This window comes from Sinocyclocheilus grahami, unplaced genomic scaffold (assembly GCF_001515645.1).
Source record: "Sinocyclocheilus grahami isolate Dianchi unplaced genomic scaffold, SAMN03320097.WGS_v1.1 scaffold2048.1, whole genome shotgun sequence".
Taxonomy (NCBI): Eukaryota; Metazoa; Chordata; class Actinopteri; order Cypriniformes; family Cyprinidae; genus Sinocyclocheilus; species Sinocyclocheilus grahami.
The window spans coordinates 73,411-83,322 of NW_015507227.1; the positions used below are offsets into that span (position 1 = coordinate 73,411).

The following is a 9,912-nucleotide window of genomic DNA, read 5'->3' on the forward strand; positions in this document are numbered from 1 at the left end:
GCGTGTGCGTGTGTGTGTGTGTGTGTGTGAGAGAGAGTGCGTGTGTGTGAGTGTACCTGAAAGTACAGTGGCTCAGGTGTGAGGTGTGTGTTGGGTGTCTCTGAAGGAGTTGATCTCTGTCCTCCTGCACGACCTCCAAAGCTCATCTGGAAGTCCTGTGGGTCAGATGATGTAGAATAAGTCAGATTTGTCAAAGCAGCATGTCATGTGATGTGTGTGACACTCGAGTGTTACCTGTGTGTAGTTCCTCTGCTCGGGTGTTCTGCCTCTGTGATACGCTGTGTTCCTATCTGTCCACGGCTTCTGGACGGTCTGTGAGGCTACATTCCCCCAGCTAACAGCTGCACCTGCACACACACACACACACACACACACACACACACAAGTTCAGTTCAGGAATCATATCTATAGGAACCATAGTGATAACTACAACTATAACATTAACAATAGCTACAGTGATAACTTTAACGATATCTATGAGGCTAACTATAATTCTAACTATGATGACAAATATAACAATAACTGTAACTATAATGATGATCACTATAACAACAATTATAACGATAACTGAACAATAACGATAACAGACGTTATCGTTCTGTTTATTAGAGCACTTCAGTTTTGTCGTCTGCTGCTTTAAATGCTGAAGCTCTTTAAAGTCAGATGGATTCTGATTGGCTGTCAATGTTTTTATCATTCATAATGAACAGTTCACTGCTTTGAAAGTGACTCCAGCGATATCATTCCTCTGTGTTGTTATCGTTATAGTCATGGTGTGGACTCACTATTCTCTTAGAGTTTGAGCGATTATTACAACTTTACGGTTACAGCTTTAGTTCTTGGTGTGTAGTTTTTGATCATGTTGCGGTCACTCATGAGAGTTCAGGTGGAAGGTAAGGATCTTACCTGTCATGACGCCAGCGTCCACAGCCTGCAAACACACACAAACACACACACCCATACACAGATGAGAGAACAGCAACCACAACAACTCTCACCATAATGAAATCAAACAGACATGTGTCTCAGGCCAGACGAGCTGAACGTACCGCGGCAGCCGTGTGCTGATTGGTGGAGGTGTTGGCGGCTCCCTGGTTGTGTTTGGGGCTGCAGTAGCCGCTGTCGCTGTCGATGTCGGCCTCGCTGGCTCCCTGCTCGCTGGACGACTCCTGCTGAGACGTGCATCTGCGCTGAGCTTTCTTCCACTGCTGAGGACTCGCCTGATCCGACGCACATCTGACACTGCCAGACGCCTCGCCGGGGAAATCTGAAACCACACGCGGAGCAGTGTGCTCAGGGGTCAGTAGTTCAGGACTAAAGGTCAAAGGTCAGCTCAGTACCTGTCTGCTGTGCCGCATCCACCAGCAGCACTGTCTTGGATCTCCCATCAGGCCCGGCGGCACACACCTCCTTCTGTACCGCCACACTCCGCATCACGAGACGCTTGGCTCTCACCGGCTGCTGTGAGTGACGCAAGTGAGCGTTAGTTTACACTAGTGAGCAGTGAGTGTGTGGGTTCAGGTGTCATCTCGTACCTTGTGTGGGACGGGGTTTCGTGAGACGCCTCTTCCTCTCTGCGTCTGGCTCTGTGGCAGCGGCCGCTCGCTGCAGTCAGACACGGGGTTCAGAACGCCGGCCTGCAGGGGCCCCGCATACGGCCCCGGGAAGGGCTGGTAGAAGCCCATGACAGGAGGGCAGGGTGTGGGCATGATGGTGTGGTAGTATGTGGGGTAATCACTGGTGACGGGGGGCTGCGGGGATGACAGGAACGGGTACGCCAGGTACGGCCCGCCGGGGCTCGGGTTGAGCTGCTGCCAGCGGTGATCTCCGTTATACACAGGCATCTGCCGACTGAACCACAGACACAATCTCAGATTATAAAGGGAACACGTGTCTAACAGCACTTCAGAGGCTTCTGGGTAGGACTATCAAGACAAATGTGTTTGGGGCGGGACTGTGTGCTGGTCTGACCAATGGCAGACAGGAAAAACTGTTTGAAAACTGTCCGTTTTTTCCATTTCCACACTGTGATTCAGCTGTGACACACACACAGACACACTCTCTCACACACACACACACACACACACACACACACACTCACAATCACAATCACACTCACACACAGGCACACAGTGTGCACTTCCACCAATTCAAAGTGAACAGGAAGGAAAAGAAGCAGAATCCATTGGGAACAGAGGCAATCACACACCGATATGCATGAAGTAATTTCATAAACATATCACACTAGACCACAGGCAATGAGGACACTTTACATGATTTACATGATTTAATCAAGTTTATTAAGGTTATTAATGCTGTGTGTGTGTGCAGGTTTATACTTATGAGGTCCAAAATATCATCAGTAAGACCTGCTGAGAACAGACTAGTGAGGCAAACCTCAGTAGTTAAAGACGCTTCGAAATCAGCAAAACCATGTCTGTATTTAAATCTAGTGCTTTGCACAGGTTTCATATCATTCGATATTATTAACCTGATAGAAAAACAATGTTTGAGTAAATGAGAGTGTGTGTGAGAGAGTGTGTGTGTGAGAGTGTGTGAGAGTGTGTGTGTGTGTGTGTGTGTGTGTGTATAAATGAGAGTGTGTGTGTGAGAGAGAGAGTGTGTGTGTGTGTGTGTGTGTGTATAAATGAGCGTGCGTGTGTGTGTATGTGTGTGTACCTGTTGTTCTGATTCTCCTGTACAAAGGGGTAGCAGGTGATCAGGTAGGAGGGGATTTGTGTGGGCTCAGCTCCTCCCTCACCGCACAGACTCATGGGTAATAATGATGCTTCAACACCTTTCTTCTGAGGGATAAACGGTTCAATGAGAGTGTGTGTGTGTGTGTGTGTGTGTGTGTATAAATGAGCGTGTGTGTGTATGTGTGTGTACCTGTTGTTCTGATTCTCCTGTACAAAGGGGTAGCAGGTGATCAGGTAGGAGGGGATTTGTGTGGGCTCAGCTCCTCCCTCACCGCACAGACTCATGGGTAATAATGATGCTTCAACACCTTTCTTCTGAGGGATAAACGGTTCTACTTCAGCAGAGAGCTTCACATCCTGAAACACACACACACACACACACGTGTATTTAAACACACGAGCACATGAAACAGCAGGAACGCTGCCGATAGCCCAAAAAACTACATTCACAACAATTTTAACTTAAAAATGACTAATATTCAAATTTTACAGGAAATTTTAGTCAGGGGAAAATGCTGCTTACCACAAGAGGGCACTTTAAACAAACATAAACCAAATCAAGCAGCACATTAAACCGTTTATTCAAAGCAAAGGAATAACAGGACTGTCTGTTAAAACATTTGAAACAAAAATAATTTTACAAATTGCATAAATAGTTATACACACACATGCAGTTTAATGCAAAGAACATAGTTCTTTTATGTTTATATTATGTCCATAAACGTGATCCACTGCAGCCACTGTATTTTGTGGCTCGAACGAGGCTAAATTATTAGAATAGCCTATTCACAATTTTCATTTGACAGATTTACTGCATTAAGGGAGGCGTGTGTCTGATATGAAATGCTGATCTGTGCGGGAAACACACGCATTTCCTCCTCCAGAAATTCCCCTGCATCACGCTCATGTGTCTGTGGCTGAATTCAGCATCGCATACTACTCATACAAACAGAGTGTGCAAGTACACTGTTGTGAATCTCGGGCCACTCGAGAGCGAGACGGGACTCACAGCACCCCACCTGAAGCACCTGCGAGCTCCTGAACGTTTAGCAGGTTCAAAACAGAAAAGCATCACACAGGTGAGTAATGACGTCGGAAGGGACATGTTCGTCCAGTAAGGTTTCAGCGGGACGTCACTCAAACAGGAACCCAGAAGCAATGTGAGCATGTGACACATTCCTGAACGTCTCAGGTGAAACAAACAAACAAACAAACGAGATCGTGATCATTCTCAGTTATCTCGTGAAGCAGGACGAGCTAATGATTAACCACGTCACGCTGACACTTCCTCATCTCGACCATCACGTGTGAACCTCTCTCTATTGGGTTCATTCTGGGGTCACGATTCCAGCAGAGTTTTCTGAAATGTATGGCTTTATGTGCACCAACAGCTTTAAAATATGTGTTATAAACACACTTTTATTTTTTTTACGAAATAAAAACAGAAGACCAGTAGCAGGACAGACTAAAATCACTAAATTATAGATAATATAAGGGAGGAAAAGCACAAAATGAAGAAAGTTTTTTTCCATTTTAATTTCTCTGGACTTTTTTTTAATGGTTAAATGACATTTACAAAATTATTAAACTTATACAATCAATTTATTCAAAGTTGACTTTTATGTCATTTACAAAAATGCATTAAACAACTTTTTTTTTCATAAAAACTAAATGTATTAAAATTAATTTTTATAATAGCCTATGAAATATTGTCTCCCCCTTCCCTCAGAAATTCGTCGTTTTGTATTTTTCTGGTTATCAAATGAAGGCATAAAACATTATTTTAATTAATCTTTTAACCAAATAAAAATTAAACAAACTTAAACTTTTGGTAAACAAAGGGGATTTACGATTAACATTAAAACATGAAAGAAATATTGTTTAATTATTCCTTAAAAAATTTACTTTTAATAATTTTAGTAGTAGTAGTATTACGTACATTCTACTGATCAACAGTAATATATTTCAGGCACAATCATTTCTTCAAGTTAAACCGAACTTTTATTTTGACGGGTTGCCGTGAATAAATCTCTGTGTGCGTATGAGATGACGATAGTTTCTCTCAAATGAAACGGTCAAATGCTCATGAAGTGACTCAGAGCAGTTCTAGAGATTGTTTATGTGTTCATGTGTTCATATCACCCTATAAATGTTAACAGTATAATGTATGCATGCATGTCTCTGTGTACATCTTATGTGCTCCATCTAAACATTCACTGTAAACTGTCTGCAAAACGTGAAATATAAACATTCATTTGAAATATGCACATTCATTTCCATTGAGAATGAATGTAAGAGAGACTGTTCCTGATCACACATGAATCAATCAATATGATAATAATGTAATGGAAAATAATAATAATGACAACATCCTGATTCCCTGATGACACACACACAATCATTCAGAAACAAAGGCACATCTGATGCTGAGATCCAGAGCGCTGACCGTGTGTGTGTGTGTGTGTGTGTGTGAATGGAGTGTGTGTTATAGCACACAGCAGTATTTGTTCATCTGTAGGTGGTGGGCGGAGCTCTGTACACTCTTCCGATTGTGACATCACACACAGTTCTGCTCTCTCGTCCAATCAGATCACAGATGGTAACATCAGTCCACGCAGATAATCATTTCTTTATAATCGTCTCCAAATGCAAACTCTCCTATCGGCCAGATTTAAACCGAGCACTATGACAATACAGCATTAATACATTACAAACTAGGGCTGCACGATTATGACAAAAATCGTAATTGTCGATTATTCCCTTGAAACTGTAATTGCGATTATTAATTATGATTATCACAATTTACATTGAATGATGTTTATACCATTGTTTGACGCAACAGCATGCCGTATATTCATATGAAAATAAACAAGCTGAAAACACTCACTTTTATTGCTTTTCTCTAGTACTAAGCCTCAAACGTCAACTATACATAGGATTGGTTTCTTCTTTAAATAAAAAAAAAGTAAAAGTATGCATGGTATTATAACGTTATGCTCAAATTAAAACAATGGAAAAACCCTTAAGATAAGCTGTAGAAAGAAAAAAACACATCTTAAGCATGCAGAATAACATAAGTGGACTTTCAATGATTAACTGTGGCATCCGTAATTGTAATTGCGATTAGAAATTCGATTAATTGTGCAGCTCTAGTCACATATCAAATTTAAAATGTAAAGACCTATTAGTTAATGCCTGTTAACTTTGAGATCATTTGCAAGCTAATGTTCTCCTAAAAGTTGACAAATGCAGCAAATGATAGCAAATATACTTTTTTTTTTTTTTCTGGAAATTGAACCACATTTATTAATTTAGCAGACCCTTTTCTCCAAAGTGACTTAGAAATGAGGAATGCAACACGTGATTCATCCTAAAGTGATCGTTTAGAATAGTACAAGCTGGATTTGTGTGGGCTCAGCTCCTCCCTCACCGCACAGACTCATGGGTAATAATGATGCTTCAACACCTTTCTTCTGAGGGATAAACGGTTCTACTTCAGCAGAGAGCTTCACATCCTGAAACACACACACGTGTATTTAAACACACGAGCACATGAAACAGCAGGAACGCTGCCGATAGCCCAAAAAACTACATTCACAACAATTTTAACTTAAAACTTAAAAATGACTAATATTCAAATTTTACAGGAAATTTTAGTCAGGGGAAAATGCTGCTTACCACAAGAGGGCATTTTAAACAAACATAAACCAAATCAAGCAGCACATTAAACTGTTTATTCAAAGCAAAGGAATAACAGGACTGTCTGTTAAAACATTTGAAACAAAAATAATTTTACAAATTGCATAAATAGTTATACACACACATGCAGTTTAATGCAAAGAACATAGTTCTTTTATGTTTATATTATGTCCATAAACGTGATCCACTGCAGCCACTGTATTTTGTGGCTCGAACGAGGCTAAATTATTAGAATAGCCTATTCACAATTTTCATTTGACAGATTTACTGCATTAAGGGAGGCGTGTGTCTGATATGAAATGCTGATCTGTGTGGGAAACACACGCATTTCCTCCTCCAGAAATTCCCCTGCATCACGCTCATGTGTCTGTGGCTGAATTCAGCATCGCATACTACTCATACAAACAGAGTGTGCAAGTACACTGTTGTGAATCTCGGGCCACTCGAGAGCGAGACGGGACTCACAGCACCCCACCTGAAGCACCTGCGAGCTCCTGAACGTTTAGCAGGTTCAAAACAGAAAAGCATCACACAGGTGAGTAATGACGTCGGAAGGGACATGTTCGTCCAGTAAGGTTTCAGCGGGACGTCACTCAAACAGGAACCCAGAAGCAATGTGAGCATGTGACACATTCCTGAACGTCTCAGGTGAAACAAACAAACAAACGAGATCGCGATCATTCTCAGTTATCTCGTGAAGCAGGACGAGCTAATGATTAACCACGTCACGCTGACACTTCCTCATCTCGACCATCACGTGTGAACCTCTCTCTATTGGGTTCATTCTGGGGTCACGATTCCAGCAGAGTTTTCTGAAATGTATGGCTTTATGTGCACCAACAGCTTTAAAATATGTGTTATAAACACACTTTTATTTTTTTTACGAAATAAAAACAGAAGACCAGTAGCAGGACAGACTAAAATCACTAAATTATAGATAATATAAGGGAGGAAAAGCACAAAATGAAGAAAGTTTTTTTCCATTTTAATTTCTCTGGACTTTTTTTTAATGGTTAAATGACATTTACAAAATTATTAAACTTATACAATCAATTTATTCAAAGTTGACTTTTATGTCATTTACAAAAATGCATTAAACAACTTTTTTTTTCATAAAAACTAAATGTATTAAAATTAATTTTTATAAAAACGAGATCGTGATCATTCTCAGTTATCTCGTGAAGCAGGACGAGCTAATGATTAACCACGTCACGCTGACACTTCCTCATCTCGACCATCACGTGTGAACCTCTCTCTATTGGGTTCATTCTGGGGTCACGATTCCAGCAGAGTTTTCTGAAATGTATGGCTTTATGTGCACCAACAGCTTTAAAATATGTGTTATAAACACACTTTTATTTTTTTTACGAAATAAAAACAGAAGACCAGTAGCAGGACAGACTAAAATCACTAAATTATAGATAATATAAGGGAGGAAAAGCACAAAATGAAGAAAGTTTTTTTCCATTTTAATTTCTCTGGACTTTTTTTTAATGGTTAAATGACATTTACAAAATTATTAAACTTATACAATCAATTTATTCAAAGTTGACTTTTATGTCATTTACAAAAATGCATTAAACAACTTTTTTTTTCATAAAAACTAAATGTATTAAAATTAATTTTTATAATAGCCTATGAAATATTGTCTCCCCCTTCCCTCAGAAATTCGTCGTTTTGTATTTTTCTGGTTATCAAATGAAGGCATAAAACATTATTTTAATTAATCTTTTAACCAAATAAAAATTAAACAAACTTAAACTTTTGGTAAACAAAGGGGATTTACGATTAACATTAAAACATGAAAGAAATATTGTTTAATTATTCCTTAAAAAATTTACTTTTAATAATTTTAGTAGTAGTAGTATTACGTACATTCTACTGATCAACAGTAATATATTTCAGGCACAATCATTTCTTCAAGTTAAACCGAACTTTTATTTTGACGGGTTGCCGTGAATAAATCTCTGTGTGCGTATGAGATGACGATAGTTTCTCTCAAATGAAACGGTCAAATGCTCATGAAGTGACTCAGAGCAGTTCTAGAGATTGTTTATGTGTTCATGTGTTCATATCACCCTATAAATGTTAACAGTATAATGTATGCATGCATGTCTCTGTGTACATCTTATGTGCTCCATCTAAACATTCACTGTAAACTGTCTGCAAAACGTGAAATATAAACATTCATTTGAAATATGCACATTCATTTCCATTGAGAATGAATGTAAGAGAGACTGTTCCTGATCACACATGAATCAATCAATATGATAATAATGTAATGGAAAATAATAATAATGACAACATCCTGATTCCCTGATGACACACACACAATCATTCAGAAACAAAGGCACATCTGATGCTGAGATCCAGAGCGCTGACCGTGTGTGTGTGTGTGTGTGTGTGTGAATGGAGTGTGTGTTATAGCACACAGCAGTATTTGTTCATCTGTAGGTGGTGGGCGGAGCTCTGTACACTCTTCCGATTGTGACATCACACACAGTTCTGCTCTCTCGTCCAATCAGATCACAGATGGTAACATCAGTCCACGCAGATAATCATTTCTTTATAATCGTCTCCAAATGCAAACTCTCCTATCGGCCAGATTTAAACCGAGCACTATGACAATACAGCATTAATACATTACAAACTAGGGCTGCACGATTATGACAAAAATCGTAATTGTCGATTATTCCCTTGAAACTGTAATTGCGATTATTAATTATGATTATCACAATTTACATTGAATGATGTTTATACCATTGTTTGACGCAACAGCATGCCGTATATTCATATGAAAATAAACAAGCTGAAAACACTCACTTTTATTGCTTTTCTCTAGTACTAAGCCTCAAACGTCAACTATACATAGGATTGGTTTCTTCTTTAAATAAAAAAAAAGTAAAAGTATGCATGGTTTTATAATGTTATACTAAAACTGAAATTAATGCAATGGAGAAACCCTGTGTATGCATGTGTAGCGTTTATTTATTATGTAGGCCTATATATAAATACACACACATACAGTTTATATATTGAAAATATTTACATGTATATAATTATATTATATATAAATGTATTTAATAAATAAACAGCATATTTTTCAAATATGCTGTTTTTTAAACAAAACTCATCTTAAGCACGCAGAATAATATGTGGACTTTGAACGATTACGTAACTGTGGCATCTGTAATTGTAATCACGATTAGAAATTTTATTAATTGGGCAGCCTTGTTACAAACATCAACAATTTGTAAAAAGTGGACTTGATTCGGCTCAACATCACGCATCAAGACTCGCGGCTGATGAACGCACTACCCCTTTAAACACGGTAAAACTGAGGGTGGTATAAATGCATAGAATTAACCCAAAAAAGTGATAATTAAACACAGAGGCGAAAAACATGCAGAACTCTTGAATGACAGAAGATCTCCAGAGACTCAGTACAGATGAACGAGAGAGAGAGAGTGAGAGAGCGAGAGCGAGAGCGAGAGCGAGAGCGAGAGCGAGAGAG

At 39.2% G+C, this 9,912-nt stretch overlaps 2 protein-coding genes across 2 annotated transcripts in view; one reads left to right on the forward strand and one right to left on the reverse strand.

Moving 5' to 3' along the window:
- LOC107573840 (selenocysteine insertion sequence-binding protein 2-like) overlaps positions 1-5,544 on the reverse strand; it is a 10,931-nt gene extending 5,387 nt beyond the window's left edge. Inside the window, exons 1-8 of the mRNA XM_016260288.1 lie at positions 5,524-5,544; positions 2,890-3,056; positions 1,536-1,851; positions 1,341-1,461; positions 1,050-1,267; positions 907-931; positions 235-347; positions 57-155 (exon numbers count right to left, since the gene is read on the reverse strand). Of these exons, the coding sequence (XP_016115774.1) occupies positions 57-155; positions 235-347; positions 907-931; positions 1,050-1,267; positions 1,341-1,461; positions 1,536-1,851; positions 2,890-3,056; positions 5,524-5,544 (1,080 nt within the window). The remainder of the gene's footprint in view (positions 1-56; positions 156-234; positions 348-906; positions 932-1,049; positions 1,268-1,340; positions 1,462-1,535; positions 1,852-2,889; positions 3,057-5,523) is intronic.
- A 4,303-nt stretch (positions 5,545-9,847) lies between these two features.
- LOC107573841 (uncharacterized) overlaps positions 9,848-9,912 on the forward strand; it is a gene marked incomplete at its 3' end in the record, with an annotated part of 9,056 nt that continues 8,991 nt past the window's right edge. The window contains exon 1 of the mRNA XM_016260289.1: positions 9,848-9,865. Within this exon, the coding sequence (XP_016115775.1) occupies positions 9,848-9,865 (18 nt within the window). The remainder of the gene's footprint in view (positions 9,866-9,912) is intronic.